Source organism: Petaurus breviceps, unplaced genomic scaffold, assembly GCF_028583685.1.
Source record: "Petaurus breviceps papuanus isolate PSGF00001 unplaced genomic scaffold, PetGlider_PUasm1.0 80, whole genome shotgun sequence".
NCBI classification, from domain to species: Eukaryota; Metazoa; Chordata; class Mammalia; order Diprotodontia; family Petauridae; genus Petaurus; species Petaurus breviceps.
In genome coordinates, this window is record NW_027186540.1 from 22,122,576 (window position 1) to 22,146,932 (window position 24,357).

At 35.9% G+C, this 24,357-nt stretch overlaps 1 protein-coding gene across 2 annotated transcripts in view; it reads right to left on the reverse strand.

Moving 5' to 3' along the window:
• The window catches only part of LOC138176051 (reelin), a 566,262-nt gene that overhangs the window by 464,166 nt on the left and 77,739 nt on the right, over positions 1 to 24,357 (reverse strand). For both annotated transcript variants that reach the window (XM_069106794.1, XM_069106793.1), the window contains exon 2: positions 15,869 to 15,979. In XM_069106794.1, the coding sequence (XP_068962895.1) occupies positions 15,869 to 15,979 (111 nt within the window). The remainder of the gene's footprint in view (positions 1 to 15,868; positions 15,980 to 24,357) is intronic.

A 24,357-nucleotide genomic window follows, 5' to 3' on the forward strand; every position in this document is an offset into this window, starting at 1 on the left:
TATATGTATGTATATCAATATATGTATGTATATCAATATATGTATGTGCATTTATAATGTATACATATACATATTGCCAGACCCTGGGTTAAGAACCCTTGGATTGTGGGGCAGCTAAGTGGTGCAGTAAATAGAGCACCAGGCCATGAAGTCAGGAGGACCTAAACTCAAATGCGACCTCAGACACTTAACATTTACTAGACGTGTGACCTTGAGCAAGTCACTTAACCCCAATTGCCCTGCCTTCCCCCCTCCAAAAAGTGAAAATAATAAATTAAAAAAAGAACCTTGGATTAGATGATTCCAGAGGTTCCTTCTGACTTCGTGTTTGGCCTTCCTTTGTATCCTCTTGGCTTAGCATAGTGCCTGGCATGTAGCAATCATTAATAAATGCTTGGTGACTTTCCAGTTCCAACATTCTCTAATGCTTTTTCCAGTGCCCCATCCAGTCTGCTCAAGGCTGCTGGGTCAGTTCTATCATAAATTCTAGGGGGATAGTCACATTTCTTCCTTTGCTGATGTTGCTATTCCTATTAGCACTATTATCAAGGAGGTTGAAAAACCAGTGATGGCTAACAGTGTGTCTTACTATTAAAGCAACCAGTTGTCTGTTTTAAACAACATAGAGCTAATTCTATAATATTTTGCCAGATCTCTGATGGTTAACACTTCCTACTTTAAATGTGTTCCTTACTGCAAAGACTATGCAGGAATTTTCCTGAATTAAGCTTGTCAAAATAATACAACTGACTAGAAACAGTCATCCAGTTTTGACCCTAGAGAACACGTAGGAAGATAGAGAGCTGTGGTGGGAAGGACAGCAGGGAAGAATATAGTGCACCATCAACTTTTACAAGAATATTAGCAGATTTGGGAATTCTGTTTTCAAAAAATTCAACTCCCACATTAACAAGTATCTCTTCATCCAGACATTCAGAGGTCTGAAAACAGTAACTTAGTTGTGTTCTCTTGTCGCATGAGGCAACTCCTACATCTATTAAGCTAAATGTAAAAATCAGCAGCAGCAGCTTATACACTTGCACACACACATGCGTGTGCACACACAAACACACACATACGCCCCTGTGGAAAGAGAAATGGTATCTTTGGTAAAGTGTTGGGGGGCATACCCAATTTAAAATGTATGCATTCTACATTCAAAGAGAAAAACAAAGCTTTTTATCAGGTGAACAAAAGGTTTCCTCCCCATATTTATTTTTTAAATTATGTTATTGTTATTTGTGAACAAGAAAAAAATCAATTTTCAGGAGAAACTAATGACTTTAGATAGAATTGTTTTAAATCATTCTCCATTTAGCTATTACTCTTTCCTGACTATTGAAAGTAAAGGAGATGCCAACTTCATCCCAAAATATTTATAAATCATTCATCATGTGTTTCAAACATATAATCCCATATTTCATTATCTAGAAACCATAAAGGAACTGAAAACCTCAGGAAGAACTCACACCACAGGTAAAGTGACTGCTAGGTCTGAGTCAACCTTTGATGTTCTCTCCCTTAAGCACACAGTCCTTTCCTGTGTCTTGTCACATTGGACTACTTGGCATACTGTGAAAGTGTCACATCCCTAGAAAACAGGATTTCTTATCAGCAGACACCCACCATTCCTAAGCTTTCTTTAATTCACACACACAGAGGAAAAGTATTCCTGATTCCAATTACATCTAGTGAAGGATAAGGCTTCATTAACAGGAAATGCCTAACCACAATTCACCTAAAACTCTTAGCACTCATGAAGCTTCAACCCAATCCCTTTAGCTAGGCCAGAATTATCCAGGGGAAGCTCTGAAACTTCCATCAAGCTTAATCCCTGCTTGCTACGACCTTGTTCCTACCAGATTCTGCTCAGACTTTCACAGGAATACCTTCAATTATGAGCGTAACAATTACATGCTTTCTTCATGTATAATTAACAAATCAACAAATATTTATTAAATGCCTAATGTGTTCCAGGAACTATGATAGGCTTTCATGATACAAAAACAAAGAAAGAAATGATGCCTACTCACAATGAGCTTACATTCTAATAAGGCAGTCAAAAAGTACAAGTAAAAATAAAGAAAATAAATACAAAGTTAACACAAACACATACAAAGAAGCTATACACGTGTGTATGTGTGTATAAAGGAAATATATCTATTTAATATATATGTAACAAAGTAGATATATATTATATAGTGTTTCTCTACCAAAGTAGTTATAGATATACTATATATATATACACAAAGCAGTACAATTCAAGGGGCTACTATGAGAATGCGAGGGAAAGCACTAGCAGTTGGGTGGCGGTGGGGGTGCAGAGAATTAGGAAAGGCTTTATGCAGAAAATGATGTCTGAGCTGTATCTCAAGCTAAGGGAGAACTCCGTGAGGCAGAGCTAAAGAGGGAGTGCATTCCAACCTTGCAGGACCACTAAAATTGCAAAGACAATGGAATATGGGGAGCAAGGAACAGAGGGACCAGTCTGACTGGATCACAAATATATGTGAAAAGGATTGATTGATGCGCAATGAGGCTAGAAAGGTAGGTAAGGGCAAAGTTATTAAGAGCTCTAACACTTAAACAAAGAAGCTTCTTTTAAAAAAAAATTCTAGAGACAATAGAACACACTGGAGTTAGCTGAGTAAGGAAATTACATGGTCAGATCTATGCTTAAGGAAAATTACTGAGAGGAAATGTGTTATGGTAAAAAAGAACACCAGAACTGCAGTTAAGAGTCCTAAGTTCAAATCTTGCTTCTGATACTTATTGTTTGTATGATCTTGGCCAACTCATTTCTCAGAGTACCTCATCTATAAAAGAAGGTAATAATGTTTAAACTCACAACCTCACAGGGCCATTGGGTGTTAAGTACATTGTAAACTTTTCAATCTTAAATGAATTATAGGATAATGTATGTAAAGCATTTTGTAGACCTTAAAATGCAAAATAAATTTTAGTTTGTTGCTTGGTCATGTCTGGACTTTCTTGGCAAAGATACTGGAGCGGTTTGCCACTTCCTTCTCTGGCTTATGTTACAGATGAGGAAACTGAGGCAAACAGCACTTGCTCAGGGTCACACAGCTAGTATTTGAGACCATATCTGAAGTCAGGAAGATGAGTCTTCCTGCTTCTGAGACCAATTCTCTATTCACTGTGCCACTTAGATCCCATACATGTTACCTACTATTACATTATTAGCTATTATTACATTGGCTGATAGAGACTTTCCCCCTGTGGTCTGGAAAGACATGAACAAAAACCTGACAAAGATGAAAAGGTGTTGATGAATTGTTATATGCTCAGATAAGATCCCAGACCCACTGAAGTAGAAGCATGGTATGTGACTTCTATTTTATATTTTCAAGTCATAATAATGCTAATGATGATAGTTACCATGTATATGTACATATGTAGTACTTTATGTGTAATATATGTAATACTTTACAGTTGGCAAAGCATTTTATTTATATCATCTTATAATAACTCTTTGAGGCAGAGCTATTATTATCTTCATTTTATATATGAAGACCAAAGACATTTTATAGAACTGAGGTGGAGAGAAGTTAAAGGATTTGTTAAGCAAGAGGCACATGGTTAATTAGGATTTAGGGTGGAATCCAAGTTCAGGTCTTCCAACAATAGCCAGCTAAAATAAGATATACAAAAAAGCAGATTTCTTTCCTTAATGCTTCTCAGCCCCGTTCTCTGTCTGCTTCTAATGCCTCTCCCTGCTTTATTCTTTGCTTTTCTTCACCCCACCCCCAGGATTTTCTAAATGCTACATTCCTAACCCCATAAATGTTGGAGCCTTTCCAGGGAAATTAGAAAGAGAAAACAGAATGGTTTGAGAGATCTAGCAGACCTGGGAAGGGATGACAGTGTCTACACCAGCCAGCTTCTAGCCAGTAGGTCAAGCTGATTCCAATGAAGCCAGGCCACTGCATGAAGTTTCCAGGGAGCCAGACTTCTGGGGATAAAGCTTCCAAGGATACCAGGAGGATAAACAATCACATACATAATGTCATGAGAGAACAAGGGCGAAGGTGGAGCCTGGCAGATGCTCCCAATGGAATCTCTTATTCCTGAAAATCACAGATTGCTCAGCCTACTGGGCAACTGTCCAAATGCCCCCTGGTGTAGCAGTTCAACCCTAGAGGTTGGACAGTTCATCACTATTTGAATGAATTCTTTATGTGTAAGAGTTACCTTATATCTTTAAAGAAGAGAGAGAGAGAGATGGGGAGAAGAAAAAGGAAAGGAAAGGGAGATAGAACACAATTACTGCAAGGTTTTGACCCAGAGTTTCACATTTAAAGCCAGACCTGGTGTGGAATAGAACCGGTTGAAAAGGATACACTCCTTTGATCTCTAGAGATTCTGGAGCTGTTGGTGAATTAGAGTCTTGTGGCTTGAGATCATTTCTTTTTCTTTGTCTCCAACTTGTATGATACTAACTGGTTATCTATTTCCTAGGCATGGAATGCTCTCCCTTCTCACATTTGCGACCTGCCTTTTTTGGTTGTCTTCCAGACTCAGCTCAAACCCCACCTTCTGCAGGAGGCTTTTCCTAGGACCTCCTAGGACCTCCCTCTCTCCCTCCTTTGCTACACCCTGCCCTGCCCCAGCCAAGTACCTTCTGTCTACTATACATGTATCTTTTATATACATAGTTGTTTCCATATTGTCTCTTCCATTAGAATGTGAGCTTCTTGAGGGCCGAGGTGTTTTGTTTCCCTTTGTACCCCCCCCCCCCAGTGCCTAGAACATAGGAACAACTTAATAAATGGTTACTTATTGACCGATTCCTTTTAAAGAGCAGAATACTATGCCAGAATAAAGGGAAGTTAGGACCTGGTACTCTCTCTGCCACAAAGTAGATCTAGTGGTGCCATAGTGCATAGAGTACAGGGCTTGGACTCAGGAAGACTCATCTTCCTGAGTTTAAATCCAGTCTCAGCACTTACTAACTGTGTGATCATGAACAAGTCACTTAAGCCTGTTTGCCTCAGTTTCCTTATCGGCAAAATAAGCTGGAGAAGGAAATGGCAAACCCCTCCAGTATCTTGGTCAAGAAGACTCCAAATGGGACCATGAAGAGACACAACTGAAATGACTCAACAACAGTCATCCAGTCTTTAGCACATAGCTTAACTTCTCTAGGACTCTATTTCCCCATCAGTAAAATGGAGGTGTTGGATGAAATGAGATCTCAAATTCCTTCCATCCCCAAACTTCTATGATCTGAGGACATTGGCTTATTTCTGACTTGCCTTTCTTCATGCCCTGCCAATATGTCCCCTTTCTCCCCTTTATTTAAATTCTACCCCTCTTTAAAGGACTCTCTTTCTACATGCTTCCTGCAACCTTCCCTGGCCACTCTATCCCACTTTTTGACTTTATCCTACTTTGAACTCCCATGTCTTTTAAGGGACTTGGAAAAAAAAGACATGGACTCCCATGTCTTTTATATCTATGGAAATCATTTGGTCTTATCATACATTGATTATTTCTGTTAGCTTATATTTTATAGTGTATCAAAGTTAGTCTTGAATTCCTAAATATATTATTAGCTTCTAGAGGGCAATTATATCACTAGGTTCTTGTATCTATGGGGTTCTTTTCAGCTTCACTAAATATTTCCAGGGATCCTACCAATATATGAAGCAATCCATAGGATTATGGAACTTTGGGCAAAATACTTTAAAGTTTTGAAGGTTGAAGGTAGATTTGGATTTCATAGAATTGTATAAGGGTTTCTGAGCCAGAAATTAACATACAGCTCTTAGTCAGGGATTGGGGTTATTTAACAAAGGCTATGGAAAATATATTTAACTAGAGACTTGAGGATCTGATCAAGATTTCTTTAAACTGAAAATAAAGGATAAGAGAGACAACTGTTCAAGAAAGTGACCTTCACTGTGAACCAGAATGGGTTTTAGAATAAACAAGCCCAAACTAGTTTTATATCTGTTTCTGATGTGTTTTCCAAATTAGACAGAATGCTGGCAATATATTATGCTTCAATACTTTAAATGTCATATATCTCTACTGTAAGACACCAGGCACAGGTCATTTAACAAAAAATTATAACACCTATGGAGACAAAGCAGAGATACATGGGCCAGATTGGAGAATAAATGTAAATCTGATTCCATGCAGTATGCTAGGAACACCTTCTTGGATCTAATCAGATCAACATTTTTATCAATGTCCTGAATGTAGACATAGATGGAATGCATATAAAGATTGGAAAAGATAGGCAATTTTGTAAACTATAGAATCAAGAACTTGAAAGACTTTGGTAAATTATAATAATGGGTTCAGCTTAATATGATGGAAGTTCTGTATTCTGCTGGATCAGCGATCTCATCAATGTGGTCACTCTTTCCAGTAGCCTACATCACAACTTCATGTCCTTATTTAAATCTTCCACAGTGTTTCCACCTGTTATCCTGGAAGCCTTCCTTTAGATTTCTTGATATCATGTAGGTACCAATAAAGCACCTGAATTGCCCACCAATCATCTCTTGCTCTCAATATAGGACCAACCCACTTTTTATGGCCATCTCTCTCTAATGATATCCTTTCTTCTTCATTATAATTTTACTGGTAATATGTTTACCAACTCAAACCAACTATGCATTAGACCCATTGAAAAAATTTAGCACCAAAAAATATGAAGTGCTGCATTTGGGTTTTAAAATTCAATTATATAAGTGTGGGCTAGCAAACATTAATTGATTAATATTTATTAAGTGCCTATCTTGGATAATTAATACTTATTATCTAATACAAGACACTTAATTAGATTAGAAAATAATTCGCATGAAAAATAGTTTATTCATCTTTTGCTAGCTAAATATGAGTCAACAAACTAAAAATTGATACAAATTTAGGCTGTACTTATAAAAGTACAGTTTAAAAAATTAGGGAGTTTTAATTTTTATTTTTTTGCTTTTTGGAGGGGGAAAGGTAAGGAAAATGGGGTTAAGTGACTCACCCAAGGCCACATGGCTAGTAAGTGTTAAGTGTTTGAGGCCACATTTGAACCCCACCAGGGAGTTAACATGACTGTACTCTGATTTGGTCATGTTACATCTTAAGTATTGGGTACAGTTCTAGGTACCACAGTTTAGCACGGACACTGTACTAAATCCAGAAGAGGGTTAGCATGGTTTCAAAGGGACTTTATACCATGCACACAAAAACTGGTTGAAGAATCCAGGGAAGTTCAGTTTAGATAAAGGAAGACATAGAGGGAAATATTGTAACTGTCTTTAAGTATTTCAAAAACTAACAGGTAAAAAAAGATTAGGCTTATTTCAATTTGGCTCAGGGGACAGAATTAGAAGCAAAAGATGCAAGTTGTTAGGGCTGCTAGGTGGTGCAGTGAATAGAGCACCAGCACTGGAGTCAGGAAGACCTGAGTTCAAATCCCACCTCAGACACTTAACACTTACTAGCCATGTGACCTTGGGCAGGTCACAACTCCAATTACCCTACCTTCCCCCCTCCAAAAAGCAAAAAATAAAATAAAAGATGCAAGTTGCAAAGAGGCAAAATCTTATGTCAATCTAACTGAAAAATCCCCAACAATCAGAGAGGTAGTACTGTTAGGTAATTCGTAACAATGAGAGAGGTCTACTAATCATCCTCCAGGAATTAGTGAATTTCTCATTATGTTCTCATTAGTGTTCAAGTAAAAGACAGATGAACATTTTCAGGAACATTCTAGAAGAGATTTCTGTTCAAGATGCCCTCAGAGGTCCCACATGACCTCTGAGATCCCTCCCAGATCTGAGATTTTATGACTATGTTGTATTATTATCATTCTGTGCCTTTATATATCTCTTCCAGTAATGAACACCATATTCTACACAGTTGACACAATGCCATAAACATTTTAATTGAAAATTCTATGATCGGGGCGGCCAGGTGGCTCAGCGAGTAAGAGCACTGGCCCCAGTGTCAGGATGACCTGTGGATTGAATCTGGGCTCAGATACTTAGCACCACACCCAGAAATAACTGGCCATGTAACCTTGAACAAGTTACTTAACCCCAATTGCTTTAAAAAAAAGAAAAGAAAATTCTATGATCTCTTTAAGAGATTTTATTTGGCAGTTACAAAATATGCCTTGATCCTCTGTCAATGGTATAAATAGAAGTTCTTCTATAAAGAGCTCTATGAATTGATATGAAGTGAAGTGAGCAGGGGAACAGTTTACATAACAACAACAGTATAAGGAAAAGTAACTTTGAAAGACTTAAGAGCTCTAATTCATGTAATGGTAAACTATTATTCCAGGGGCCCAAAAATAAAGTACAATACCCATCATCCTGACTAAGTGGGGATGAATTTAGAGTGAATAATTAAGCATGTGTTTTTAGACATGGCTAATGCAGGAATTTTTTTTTGCTGGACTATGGATATTTATTTTGATGGTTTTCTTTTTCTATTGCTCATTTGGAGGAAGGAGTAGGAAGAAACAGATTACAAATGTTTCAAAAATATTTAAAAGCAAGTTTTTCCATAAGTCAATAATAACATACATTACTGGAATGGGTCTGTTTCTCTGTCTCTCTCCTCTCTCCCTCTGTTTTTTTCTTTCTGTATCTGTCTGTCTCTCTCTTTTCCTTCCTCCATTTTTCTCCCTCTCTTTTGAAATGAGGGAGTATTATATAGTATGGAATGAGCACTGATTTGGAGTTAAAGGACCTATGTTCAATTCTGTGTATTACACTGTCCTCATTTATAAAATGATGGAATTGGGCTAGATTACCTCTAAGGTGCATTCTAACTCTAAATCCTATGAACTCTCTTAGTCCTTTGATTCTTTCAGGCACATCAGTTCTATTTATATTATAGTTATTTGTGCACATTTTTTCTCCTCTGGAAGACCATAAACTCCTTAGGGCAAAAGTTGTGTCTCTTAGCATGATGCTTTTCACAGAAAAGATATATGATAGATATTTGTTGAATGAATAATTTGGTTCGGAGTAGAATAACAACTTTGGGCAAATGTACTGTAAATAGTAAACACTTTTTCCAGCAAATACTGCTTGAGAAACCCTGGGTTCTCAAAAGTAATGCCAGTAGAGTGAGAGATCAGTGTCACCAATCTAAAAAGCACTGGTTTCCACAGACAAGATGAGCTAAATTTGAAAAGGAACATCACTAAAATGTAGGCTTTATTTTCAATGAATTTCTTTTGGCCACAGATACTCATGAAACCATCTATCTAGGTATGAATATGTTGCATTTGCATCAATTGAAGTAATGATGTATTAAAAAGTGAATACCTGTTAGCAATTTTATTAACTGGTGAATAGTTTACACTTTTACTATTTACTTAAATGATTTGTTCAAACTGAGGTTTCCTAAGTTCATTACAATAATTTTCTATCTGTGTAGGACATTTGTTTAACTTTCACATATTAATTTAACAGATACAGTCTTATTAGAGACCCAGGAAATCAATATGTTAACATAATCAATGTTCTCTGAAAATCACATGACCTCTTTAAGCTAATAAATGAGTATTGTACCAGAGCATTATAAATAGGATACTAATGAATTTATTAAAAGCTTTCCTTTGTTTATAGATACTGGCCCAAATCTTTAGCTATATGTGTGTGTGCACACATGCATATACATTCATATGACACTATATACATATATGTATACATCTATATAAATCTGAAATAAATATATATATATCCACATTCACATATTATACTTCAAACTTGAACACTGGGTAATATCTTAGGAGCAAATCCATGAATAAAAGTTCAATTTAATCTTCTATATGTAAAGACTAATCATTTGTTGGCCTATTAAAGTACTTGTTCCTTGAATGCACATGCTAATAGAGGAAACTGTTAAATGAACCTCAAGTCCCCACTGCGAAATTCAAGCATGGGTAACACAAATAATAGTTGAATCTGAACAATTTTCATTTACTATACTTCAGTGCATAAAGGATCTTTGATTACATTGATGATGGGGGTTGGCTCCACTGAGACAGACTTTCAACACTGTGTCTGGCCTACCTTAATCCATGGCTTTCATGAACATCCTCAGATTCAGCCCCAGCAGGCCATTTGCTAGTAGGAAGCCTTTCCAGATTTATCCAATCTGCTACTTGAACCGTATGAAGGCAGCCAATTGCCAGATTCACATGCATAGCCTTTCTAGTTTGTGGAGACCTGGCAGTCATTTGTATTCTTTCTGTACCAATGATTATTCATAATTTGATGAAAAAGTAGTATTCCTTAAAACTTATATGATTGTTATAGGAATGTAAATTTTTAAGATCTTCCCTGCCCCTATGTTAAGTGTACCTGGAGCCTGTGATGGGAGGCTTGTTTTTCAGGAATACCCACACCTTGGTGCTTTGTGATTGGGCAGTGGGTCAAGAGATTTGTTATATTCTCTGACCCAGGAGAAGACTATATAATCCCTGATGTGAGACTTTGTTTTGGGGCTCACTTTGAGAAGTGTTGTGTGATTTGACCAGATGAGACTCTGGGCAGCTGTTGAGAGCCCCCCGGCTTTGAAAACTTAGATGTTGATGCTTCCCTCTCTGGTAACTGTGACTAGGCATGGATGTATGTAATGGTCAAGACAGTTTGGAAGCCTGTCTGCTGAAATGTTTCTCTGTCTTGCTTGTAACTTCTGTATACTCTGAAGTTCAGGGTGCTGACTTTTTCCCCCTGAACTAGGTAAACAACATATGTTTGATTGATTAAAGCAACATTGTTAACCCATTTTGAGTTGCTTTCCTTCAGCAAAGAAGATCTAAGAACTTGTGTTGGCAGCCACCCTGGCGATGCTGGGGTGCTTGCTGCTACAATGATTACCTTTGTAAAGAAGCATGTCCACAGACATCAATTAAAGTTTTTCCTCTAAAGACATTAAACACCTGGAGTCAGCACTCCCAGATTTAAATCATCTCTTGGCCACCTTCAGCCTGTGAGATCTAGAAGAAGTGACTTAACTTCTCCAAGCCTCAGTGTCCAAATCTGTAATAGGGAGAGGGAGGAGTAGGTGCATCTGAAGTTGCTTCAATCTTCAGAACTATGAGTTTGTGAATTAATAAACTAGTATCTTCAGCATGAGACATATATTGTGCACTTTCACTTAAAATATGTACTACATATTTCAAATTAAAGCAAGTACATATGCCATCACATGATAAAAATTTCCCTGAAAAAATCCATGTGGTTTTATATAATATTGTGTTTAAACAGCTATTTCAATGAGACTTGAAGATTTTTCATGACTAAATTCCCACTCAAAAGCAAGAGTAGATGCTGGAATGTAAAAATGGACAATTTATAATTAAACATCAGACCTCTCTAGGGTTTCATGTTTTTAAATTCACATTGACAAGTAAAATGAAGCATTCCAAGCTTTAGGTTTCTGGCTTCTAGTCATCGTTTGCATATCTATTGTTTTCATTTAATTCTGGCCATTGGGTATGACCATGGCCATTCATGCATTTTAAAGAATCTTGCTTTTTCATAAAAACTGGTATTATTTTGACACAATTACATTTACAAAAATACTTGAAGGATAATCATGATTCTTATTTTGTATTCACATATATAGTTTATGGTCATGGTGCAGTTTCTGCAACTTTAAGGCAATTACTATAGCGAGAGCAACTATAGAGAGGTAATACAAAAACTTTCATAAATAAAATCACGCATTCAGATGGAATTAAATGCCTTACTTAGCCCTCATTTATCAGAGCTGGTTAAACATAACATATGCTATTTACCACTATAACATGTTGGAAAAATGCCAAGAGCCCTCTGTTTGCTTAACACTCCATTGAAAAGTCAAAGCCTCACAGTAAATTAAATATTCAGGGCATCTTCCATTCAATAGACAAGGCATGCCACATCATCTTGGCATGATCTTTATTACCCATAACCTCTTAAGATCATGAAGATGTAGTAGCTATCGCCTAGTTTACACAATGTTATACTGATTGTGACAAACATATTATAAAGGTGATGATATGCTTTATTTTGCAAAAAATTCCCTCTGTCTTCAATCTCTTCCTTCTCTTTGTCTTTCCCCCTTTTTCCTTCCCATCTTCAGTCACACAAATCCTCTCTGATGGCTATAGATCATAAGGATTAAATTAAACATAGATCCCAAACAAATAATGTGATTTGTCTCTAAAAATAATACAAATATTTCACATTGGAAACTTCACTTCAGTTTCTTATTTTAAAAGACTTTAAATGTAAATGGAAAGGGAAGAAATCAGCTGAATGGTATGTAATTCTAGTGATCAAGCTTAGTCCCCCCACAAAAGAGGAGAAAATAAACCTTTCTCCCTTATTTGCAGAGGTGGAGGTCTATCAAGGTAGGACACTGAATACACTAACTGACTTAGGTAATGTGTTGCTTAGTGTTGTGGAAGTGTTTTTTTTTCTCTTTATTTTTGAGTCTTTGTTCCAGAGGCTGACTCTCTAGTAATTGGAAAGCAGGGGAGACATATTTTAAAATTAAGGTGACAGAAAACAAAAGCTATTGATAATTATCAAAATACTTTAAGAGAAAAGAAATAATCTTTTCTGACAATATCTAGCCACATAATTACATTTTCCATTTGTGTTCTTTTTTCTGTCATGTGTAGATATTGACTTGTAAAAAGCATAGGAGAGCAGTATTAAAATATCATTAGACCTTAGTATAAAGGAATCTTTATAAAGTCTGTCAAAAATCATCTCTAAGAGATGCATAAGTACATAGTTATAAAGAGAAATCCATCCACTAAATATTAGGAATAGGCACCTATAAATGCCCAGATGGGCCATGCCAAAACTAAAGCACTATCAAGTACTACCTGAAACTAACCACAATGTCATCATAATGCTCTGCACATTGTAAGTTCTTAATGTTTGCTTGACTGAAATTATTTTAATTAATGAATTTATTCTTTGTGGGATTTTTTAAACTTAAGTCAGAATTTTCCATTCATGTCCCTATTGGTATTCTATAAAATTGCTGATTTATAAACATAGTTGGTTTTGAATGATTTTGAATGGGTTTTAATCGCCACCAGGAGTAGCCTCACACAGAAGAAAGAGCACTGAACTATCTATATTCATAAAAGTCCTGTCTATGACACTTACTAGGTGGTCATGGGCAAATTACTTAAGGTTTCTGAGCCTCACATTAAGATGTGTGATTATTCTTAAGCTACTATTACACAAATAAAACCAACACCATCCTTTTATGACAAACCAGGATTCTTTACAATGTATGTCTGAACAAAAGTAAGCAATGAGATATTTGAGGAGAAATAAAAATAATATATGTAGTAGCTAACTTACATGATTGCTATGAGCAAATGTCTTTGCAAACTGTAAAACTATGTAAATATAAGTTACTGTTTTTTTCAGATTCAACAAATGGACAGGTAAATACCATTTTTTTAAAAAACCTCTAGCTTCTCACTCAGCATGATAGCCAGGAGATAGTCCCATGTTAATTTCACTTAGGAATTGTTTTCTGCCTTTACAGGAAACATATAAAATAAGTCCATGTAACAAGTTAGAGTTCCCTCAGCTATTAAGATTGTTTTAATTTCTGACTCCTTGCTTACCTCACCTTACTTGTCATGTCCTTCATTTTCAAATTCTTCAGGTCTCCCGAATTCTTGACTATTTGCCTTAATTTTTGACCATTCACTTTGCTTATTCCTTGAATATCTTTGTTCTCCCGGGTTCCTCTATCTGCTTGGTTTCTGAAAATATCTTTGTCCTTGACATGTATGAAAATCCTGACTCAAACTCACTGGTTTTAACTGCTTTTAACGCTTGCCTGCTCCCATGGCTTCCTGAATCTGAACATCCTTGCCTCTGCTATCCCATGTTGCCATGTTACCATGTTGCCTGACAGTAACAATGTAAATCCAAGCAAAAAGCCTTGCTAACATAAAAATCACACTAATAAAACTTGCTTCTGTTCTCTAAAAGGTAATTCTGCCAATAAATAACACATAGAAAAACAACGATGATGAGATAAGGTATATAAATGGGTCACTATTTATGAAGGAAATATGAAACAAAAAAAGGTGAATCATGACACAAAAGATCAGATGGATACATAGCCCAAATGTTTCACTAGCACCCACAAAAAGTAAGATGCCCTAAATGAAAGCATAGTGAGTAGATTCCCACCATGGTGGGTTTATGAAGAAACATGGATGAGAATCATACAGGATGAGAAAATATGTACGTCATCTGTAATTAGACCACAGATTCCTTAATAACACTTTAAGGTTTGTAAAGTGTTTTACAAATATGATATCATTTTATCCTTACAACAGCCCTAGGAGGTAGTTGCTTTTATTATCACCCTTTCATAGATAAAAAAAATTAAAGCAACAAATAAGGGACTTGCCCAGGGTCATACAACTAGTAAATGTCTGAGGCTGGATTTGAAGTCATGTCTTCCTAACTCCAAGTTCAGTACTCTGCACTGTACCACTTTAATGTTATTATTCAGTTATTTTCAGTCATTTCCAAATCTCTATATTCCCATTTGGGGTTTTCTGGGCAACAATACCAGAGTGGTTTGTCATTTTCTTCTCCAGCTCATTTTACAGATGAGGAAACAGAAGCAAAGAGGGTTAAGTGACTTGCCCAGGATCACATAGCTAGTCAATGCCTAAGGCCAGATTTAAACTTAGGAAGATGAGACTATCAACTGTACCACCTAACTGCTTCTAAAGTATGAAATTATAAGACCTATAATGTACCATCTAAATGTAAACTATAATAAGCTGTATACTAACGCAACCCCATTTCCCTCATCATGGAAAATTTATTAATATTTTATGGAGATATTAATTTACTCTTGTTCTTTCTATTGTATACTAAAATATACTGGGTTTGGAATACTTAACATAGAATAGGAAATGAAGAGAATTTTTGCATCTTGTTGCCTTTGTGATCAGTGACTGATGAATAATCTAATGTGATGGCTTTGTAATTTCACTTAGATTAGCTTTCCCTATGATTTAAAATCAATGCCTTTCTAGTTATATTTTTAATGTGAAGTTAAATTTATAAAAATATCAATTGAGTGAAATAATTTACTAAATTTTGCAAAATGACTATTTTCACCTTCTCCACACCCTCCCCACCATCAATACCAAGTACTTTATTGGGATGTAAAATGGTGGTAATTTTTTGGTATAGATTATTAAGAAGTCAAATAACCAAAATACACAAACACTGAAAGACAGTAGGAGCTATGCCCACAGTTCCCTGGTGGAGGGGAAGCCAGCTGTGGCTTAGCTCTTGTCGTCACTGTCTCCAAAAGACATTCTGCCATGCCAGAATTGGGGCCTCATTTGGCATAGGTTGGTTAGATCACCCAGTGGTTTGAAGGACTTTACCTATTCCTTCAGGTCAAATTTAAAGGGCCAGTTTTAACATATCAAATATTTTATGATATTTTAAAATGTTTATAAGATTGGTTTCTGACTGAAGTGTGGGAAATCAAAATTAATTTCAGCAACTTAAATGCCAGAATATGAAACATCTGCATGCAGGTCCCAGAACAAAATGTGATAGCTCCATTGAACAGATATTATCAGATAAGGTATCATGCTGGGAATGACATGCTTACACCAATTGCATTCATTCCATTCTCCTTCCCTATTCCCCCCAACTCTTCTGTGCCTCTTAAAATTAAAAAAAAATGAAATGTCATATTAGAATACTAAATGGAGAATAACATAGAATAGTTCTTAAATAGATTTTTAAAGCAATGATAACCAACTCTAGAAAACACACATATTGGCAGGTTTCTCAGACTGCATCAAACTTACCAAATCCAAAAGCATTAGCACCTCCAATGCTTTGTGAAGCCTGGATGCTAGTAGATGTGTACAGTCCTGTAACCAGTAAGCCATCAAAGAAGGTGCTTGTGGAAATAGTCACTGAAATAAAAAACAAAAATCAATAAATAACAGTGATTAAAACATTTAGTTATATGCTTATTATAAAATTCTAAGTATATTTCAACATGACATTTATTACTTGTTCAATAATCATTCTGTACTATGTCCATTAGTGATAGCATTATTGCCCTCATGGAGATTAGAGAATATATTAGGTCAAGAGACCTTTTAAAAAAGGCCAAATTCTAAAGTTTATAAAATTTTTTCCTATGTTTAGACAATCAGTTCTGCCTTTCTCCATTCATATACAAATTCAATCTCTATGTGAAAAATCAGCTGAAAACAATATAGTATCCAAGAGAAAAAAAATTCCCCCTCTGAGCCACAATTTCAAAAGCATTGCTGGAGATCTGACATTGTAATGAGTATACTTTTTTTTAAAAAAAGCACTCCAAACTGTGAGAAACAATCCTTCATTCGTACAAGGAAAGATAGTGATATGCTCTGCAATTCTTCATATGAGTCCACATTTTTGTAACAGTGTTTTTTTCAACTTTTCAACAAAAGGCAGACCAATCTGGAAGAGGATAGTGAGGCCTTTTCCTCTTGTGAGCAAAGAAAGAAAGATCAACTCATTCCTTATACTGGCCTTAAAAGATGTATATTGCCTGTAGTATGTGCCTCACTGTGATTCTATAACCAAGAACTTAGGATACTATATTCAGGAAATGGAGCTAATTAAATTTATTCCTTAACTATTCTGTTTTGCTACCTGAAATTTCCCTTTTACTTGCTATTGCAGAAAGTAATTACAAAAGACATCCTCTGAAATTACAATGTTTTCTACTCCATTAGGCTTTAAATTTCCCACCTCAGGATGAAAGGTAAAAGGTGCCATGGTACATAAAATGAATAAAAGATTCTAATGTTGATTTAGCAGTATACAATGAGGGATTGCCATTATTTTTGGCAACAACAACAAAAAATGCATGGAAAAAGGCAAGTGTCATACTGGCAGCTTGGATGAGACTTTGTAAATTAAACTCCAGGACACCCAGTGGGTCTATCAAAACAGCCAGAATTATCCATATTGTTACACATCCAGATAAACACATGATGCCAATAACCTAACATGACATGGTATATTCAACTCAAGGAGGAAAAATGGCAGCATATAGACTGGAAGGAGCACTGGACTTATGGCCATATAAATGTGAACTATTCTGACCTTTCTGTAGCATTTGATAGTCAATTTCCCCTTCTTCCTCTCTGGATACTCTTTCCTCTCTAGATTTTGGAGATATTGTTCTGTAGTGATTCTTTTCACATCTGTCTGATCAATCATTCTCAGTTGCTTTTCTGGGATCATCATCCATGTCCCACCCCCTAAGACGCAATGTGGTACAACAGAAAGAGTCATGGATTTGAAGTCAGTCTATCTGGGTTTGAATCCTGGTGCTTCCACTTACTACATGTGCACTTTGGATTGCAATTAAATATATCTGAGCTCAAGAGTCCTCATTTGTAAAAGAGAGAGAGAGAGAGAGAGAGAGAGAGAGAGAGAGAGAGAGAGAGAGAGAGAGATCCCCTACAATGTCCCTTTGAGTTCAAAACTTGGGATCTAGTTATAGCTATGCATGGTTGTACACCTGAATCCTTCCCTAAGCCTTACATTTTCTTCCTTTATATAATCTTTACTGGAGTTTTCATCAGTTCCCTTGAGTTCAACCACCAGATGATTTCCAAATCTACTCCCATCTATCACCCGAGATCCAGTGTCACATTACCAAGAGCCTACTGAACATTTACACTTGAATGTCCCATGAGTATCTCAAATTCAACACATCTAAAACTGAATTCATAAAGTCACTCCTTTTTTGAAGGTCCACTGAAGGTCCTGATTGGTAGCCAGTAAAGGGAAGCTTTGCCATCTCAAAAGGCCCAAGAGTTCTTAGTCACATATGGCCAGAAGGCATATCATCCTCAAAGGGCCCGAGTGTATAGCTAGCACACTTGACAAAAATGATGAATGGCAGCTTCCATTACCAATTCCAAGCTCCCATTACCAATATATATTTTGATCCTCACAATAATCCTGAATTAGATACTACAGTATGGTTATAGCCATTTTACAGATAAAGAAATTGAGGCTCAGGGTGGTATAGTGTCTTATCTATGATCATACAACTAGCAATTATAATGTGTTTGTTTAAAAGTTAAATATAAGAGCCATGTCTTTCCAACTTTGAGTCCAGTGTTTTTTCTACTATATCATTGTCCCCAATCTCTCCACTTAACCCCAGTCCTGAATATTTCTAACTTCCTACTAAATCTCTGCCTAGATTCCCACCCCTCCCCAGAACCTCACTCAACCCATCCAAACCCAGCCACATCATTTTCTCCCTTAAACTTTCTCCCATTATATCCTATTTTCCCTATTTCTGTTAATAGCATCACCTTTCTTCCTGTGACTCAACCTTTCCATCTCAGTCTTCTCTAAGTCTTCTTTCTTCCTTCTCTCCTCTCCACAGTCAATTCACTGCCAAATTTATTTGATACAACACATCTCACCTCTATCTTTTACTTACAACTAACACTGCTACTAGCCTAATTCAAATCATCATCCAGCCAATGGTAATAACTTTTCTGCTTCTAGTCTTTCCCTTTATTAATCTAACTTTTACAGATATGCTTAAAATGGTCTTAAGGCACACTTCTTACTATGTCACTCCCCTACTCAAAACGCTTCAGTGCTTCCAAACTGCCTCTAGGATAAAATACCTATTCCTTAGCCTAACATTAAAGTCTTTCCAGTAGAGGACTCCAACCTATCTTTCTGGCTTCATTTCACACTACTGATTTTCACACACTCATCCAAAAGTGGATTACTAGCTGTTCTCCATTGTTTTTTGAACACTGATCCACCTTCATGGATCTGTCTAGGACACTCCTTCAACATCCTAAAGCCCAACTCTGGTACCACCTCTTCCAGGAAGATTTGCTTGATTTATTTCCCTTCTCCCAACCCTAAAGTTAGTCATTTTTGCCTTTTGAGATTTTCTCATAACATTTTTCCTAGATCTCTACATTGCCATGGTCACATTACCCATTTGTTCACCTGCTGTATATCCTTGTTAGACTGCCAGCTCCTCAAGGTGAATGACTGTATATAAAATGTCTATATCCCTATCATCTAACATGATGCCTTGCACAGAGGAAGATCCTAACAAGTATTTGTGGAATCCATAGCAATTTCATGTGCCAAATAGAAATGCTAAATATTTTTTACTAAGTAGAAATATTTAATGAAATATTATAAAGGATATTGGGTGAAATAGCATCACTATTTTTATTTATTTCTCTGAGAGATATTTACCTCTTGTTCTTTCTTAAATACATACATTACAAAATGAGGAGAAAGTCTCTTGTGGGGAAAGAACGAACATTAAAAAAGGCCAAACTGAATTTAGGACAGTTACCAATCTTCCTTTTACACGAGCATCTAATGGGTCCATATTTAGCAGAGAAAAATATCCAATGCAATTGTGGATTCCTCATCAAGTCTATGGGAAGCTTCCCAATGTCTTAAGTCCACATACTTTGTCATGGATAGAGCCCTCAGTCCTATTCTACCACTGCATGTCTACCGATAGCATTAAAAATAATGAGATTTAAAATTCTTAATCCATATCAAGATTTGCCTCTTTTGGACCATCTTTCCTTACTCCTCATTCAATTCGGATGATTCTATCTGTAGGCAACATGCTAAGTGACAGAGACTGTCTACTGGTCTAAACAGGAAGCATATCTAAAATACTTAATGGAGATAAAAGTTCACAACACTTATTAAGGGACCTAGTATCAGCTCTCCTGCCTGTTTGGTGCTGTCCCTTTGACTCCTCTCTCTACCTCCCTTCTTTTCCCTTACTATTTGTCTAGAAATTACTCAACGCTTTTAATTCCCACAGTTCTAGTTTCTGACTATCTCCTGCTATATGCCCTCTGTCCCAGTATGTGTATGTTTCACTTCCTTATCTGTCTACCTGGCTTTTAATCCACAGTTTGCTCTGATCCTCACACTGACCTGTCAATCCAATTATGACTTGCTTTGACCCCATGAAATCTAGCATGACCTTTAGATCTTCCCTTGACTTTCACAATTTTATGTCCATTCTTACTTTTCAATTTATTGCCATCCCCCTTAAGTTAGACTGGGGTATATTCTAAAAATCATTCAGAAATAATCATGCCCTATCACTGATTAAAATTGAGAAGGGTTTACTATACTTTGTGAATATATGGTTTATTAATTAAGTGACAAAATAAGTGAATATCAACTAATTCAAGGTCTATATTTCTGAATGCTCATGAAGCAAGATTTCACATACTTAAGTACAGAAAATAGATTAAAAACATAATTAACAGGGCAACCACAGTATTGGACCCAGCAAGCAAAATGATTTCCAAAAAAAATTGAAATTTTTTTTGTGCCAAGGGACACATAAAACTCGTTGTACCAAGAGACATATACACATTGGTTAAAGTAAGTAAAATATTTATCAGGAAATATTTATAATGATTTTAATATTCCTTTTATGAATGCCTAATGATAGTTTAATACTTTCATTCGTAAACTAAATATCCCAAAGCCAGGAGAGTCAATATTATGTAGTGGTAAGATTATTGGTCCTAGAGTTCAGAAGATGTCTTCAAGTTCCAATTCTAATATTTACCAGCATTCTGACCTGGGGCAAATCACATAATAATTCTGAATCTCAATTTCTTCATCTATAAAGGGTGATAGAAAATGAAAATGCGCCAGTATATAGTAGACTAGTCATACTCACTAACTGTGTGACCATAGACAATTAACTACTCAAAGCCCCAGGCACATGTTACAGACAAATTGCCAATTTCAAGTGATAGAAGGAATTTTCAATACTAATGAAAATATAGGTCTGGATCATCATCATCATCATCATCACATTGTTCAAGGAAAAAAAAAGTTATGCAAAGAACCACTGCAGGTTACAAACATTTGGCACCTACCAAATACCTAAAAGACATGAGCAGGCGCAAAGAACTGTACACGAGAAACTCACTATCCTTCATAAACTAACAAACCAAAAGTCTCAATAGTACAAATGCAGACTCCAAACTATTCTTCAGAATTCACCAAATAAACCAAACAAAAAGAACTAGAGAGTATCATCACAAATAAAACAGTTGCTCACAACTGCCTGATATAACATCAATACTTAAAAATTTGACAACAGTGTTAATAGTTGCTGCAATGCCATATATTATTAACCTACAAACTATATGGAATAGAAAGCTTTCAAAATATTTATTTATTGAGTGAAGGAAGTCAAAATAATATGAGAACAGGACAAGGTCATCAGAATATCTGCTATTGAAGCTAGCTTACTGAGGATGCATTCAGTGAGTCTACAGAAGATGGGCTTATACCCTAATATTTTTATTCAATTATAAAAAGATGTTATCAATATGTGCAATCATCTACAAAACACTGAATGTAAAAGAATAATACTAGAAGAGTAACTTCTTTCAGGCCTGTTTCAATTTGTACTCTGCCAAAAAAGATGGGAACAAAAAAATAATAACAATAAACATAACTACACCTATATTGTAGAGTTGTTTTGAGGAAAGTGGTGTGCAAACCTTGAACCATTATATATGTGTGTGTATGTGTACATGCATGTGTGTGTATTGTTTGTGTGTATGATAATAATCATGTTTATCTCTTTCTTCAAAAAGTTATATTTAATTATCATAGGATTATGGATCTATAGAATCTTGGCATTGGAAGAGACCTTAAATGTCATGTAGTATATTCCACATCTGAATAATAGTTCCTTTTATAGTATCTCCATCATATTACTATCTTTGGATAAGTAGATATTATTGTTAAAAATCTAAATATCAGTATACTTTAAATTTTGAAAGAAATTAAGTTTATCATATTGTTATTACTGAACTAATGCCATTAATTTTGGTCATTACTAGCATTTAAGTCATATAAGTGTTTATATGACCCCTCTCTCAATCCAGTTAGTGTCCTTGATAGCATTCACCAGCTAGATCACTGGTTAAGGTTAATACTAAACAGGTAGTTTTAATATGAATCTGAGTTTGGCATTAACCTCATCATATATATTTAAAAAGCTGTCATCCCCAGAGAAGAGACGGCTTGGCAGAAGAATAAAAATAATTATGCTAAAGGGAAAAAACTAATTAAGGGGAATAAGAAAAAAACAACAGTAGCAGCACTATACACACATGTGTGCGTATATACATATATATATACATACATATACACGTATATGTATGTATTGCTAATTGATTATTTCAAACAGGATTCCAAGCAATCTGGATAAAAGAATGGGGAAAAAGACAACCTAGATAAAGGTTGATTGCCAAAACTTGAAGGAAGTTTTAGGGTAAATGAAAGTATCATTTTTAAAAAAGATAAGTAGTGAGCACATGTAATTCATTTCCCCAAATGCTTATATAAATTAATGAATGATAACTATAAAAACACCTTTTCAGGAGGGTAGAGATAGCCCATATAAGTTGGTAATAGAATAGTCAGACAAGTAAAAGTGGCAAAGGTTTAAGGTAGTTTAAGGTAGAAGGGCAGGAGCACTGGAAATGAGAGCCAGGTCACAGGATTCCAGATGCCAGAACCCTGGACAGCTCACTGGTAGCACAACTCTCGATAAAAGTTCCTTTTATTCCTATAGCAGCAGGTATGCTTATGTGGTTCTGTTTCCAGGTAAAAGTACCTGGTGTTTAAAGTTCCTTTGCTTTATTACAGATTCTGGCCTTCTTAGGGAAAAGGCTCATTCTCATTTGCCCAGGATCCTTCTGTGTCTATGTCAGATGGATAGGACTATGTCTTCTAATGTAAGAAGCTCTCAGAGGGTAACTGTTCCCAGAGTTTCTGGCAGTATCAGGACCTAGGATAGGGTAATACAGGATTCCCTAGGGATAAGGAGGGTTGTTCATATTTTCCTTCACATCCTTCAAGCCCTGAGTTAGATATCTCAGTTTAAACAGGACCAAGTTAATGTCCCTTGCCACACTTCACATGATATTTATAGGGATACAAATATGTATATATGTATATTTTGTGGGTTATGTAATAGGTCAAATGAGGATCTGTTAAAATGATCCTTACAAAAATTTAGGGCAATAAATATTAAACATTGCTTTCAGAAATAACCAAAGTCTCAATCAACCTTAAATAGGCCTAGAGGGTGGAGAGCAGTGTGGAGAGCTCCCCTAAGATATTTCATTTAAAGAGTGCACCCAGGGCAGTCATCTCCTCATTTTTCACCTTTGTTCACTCTTCTGGAGTCCAACATGCCTCCAGGCTGGGTACCCTTACCTCCTCCATCTCTCCTTGACTTTTCAACTTCTCTTTTATATGTATTTCCCCCATTACATTGTGAATTCTGTGGGCAAGGACTATCTTCTGCCTTTCAATATGACCCTAGCACTTAGCACAGTACCTAGCACAATGTTTACTGACCATTATAGCTATATACATCTCCATCTAAATGTATCTGCATTTTTTAAGGAGGATAAGCAAATAAAATTTGCTGGAAGGTAATGACATATTTAGACTGAGATTCAATCAATAAATATATGTAATAAGTACCCACAATGTGCCCAGCATTATGATAAGTGGTACAATTTATAATCACATACTTTTTTTCCTAGGAGGGGCCTTAGAATTCATCTAATTTAGCCCTTCCATTTTAAATAGGGACCCAGAAAAATTATGTGATGATGGAAACATAATGCTTTGCAAATATAAAAGTTCTGCATAAGTGTTAACTCTTAATAGTACTATAAAAGGAGCTAGGGATCACAACTGCCAACACTGTATATCAGCAACTTATCTGTAACCTAAAATCTTAGAGAATTACCTGGGTCACTGAGATTTAAAAGCAACTTGCCAGAGTTGAGACTTGAATTCAAATCTCCCTGACTTCAAGGGTGAATGTCTAGCTATACAATTATGCTGTCTCCCTAATAGAAATGTAATATATGTCTATTTTGAATTGAATATTTGTTAAATTATCATCACCACCATCAAATATCATACTGTAATCAGTGGCAATCACAGGGCTATAGCTTAAAATCTTTGCACTATATTCCTTCAACTATACTGTTTTGACTGACTTGCAGATGAATAAACTATTCTGAAGAGGTTAAATTACTTTTCCAAAGTCACTTAACTAATTAGTTTCAGAGGCAAAACTAAGATCCATATCTCCTTACTCCAAGTTCAATACTTTTTTCCCCACTATGCTTTCTTTTGACTCGGGTTTTTTAAGTTAGAAAGGTAGGAAAAGAGCCTTGGTCTCTGTCATTCTTATTCATAAAAC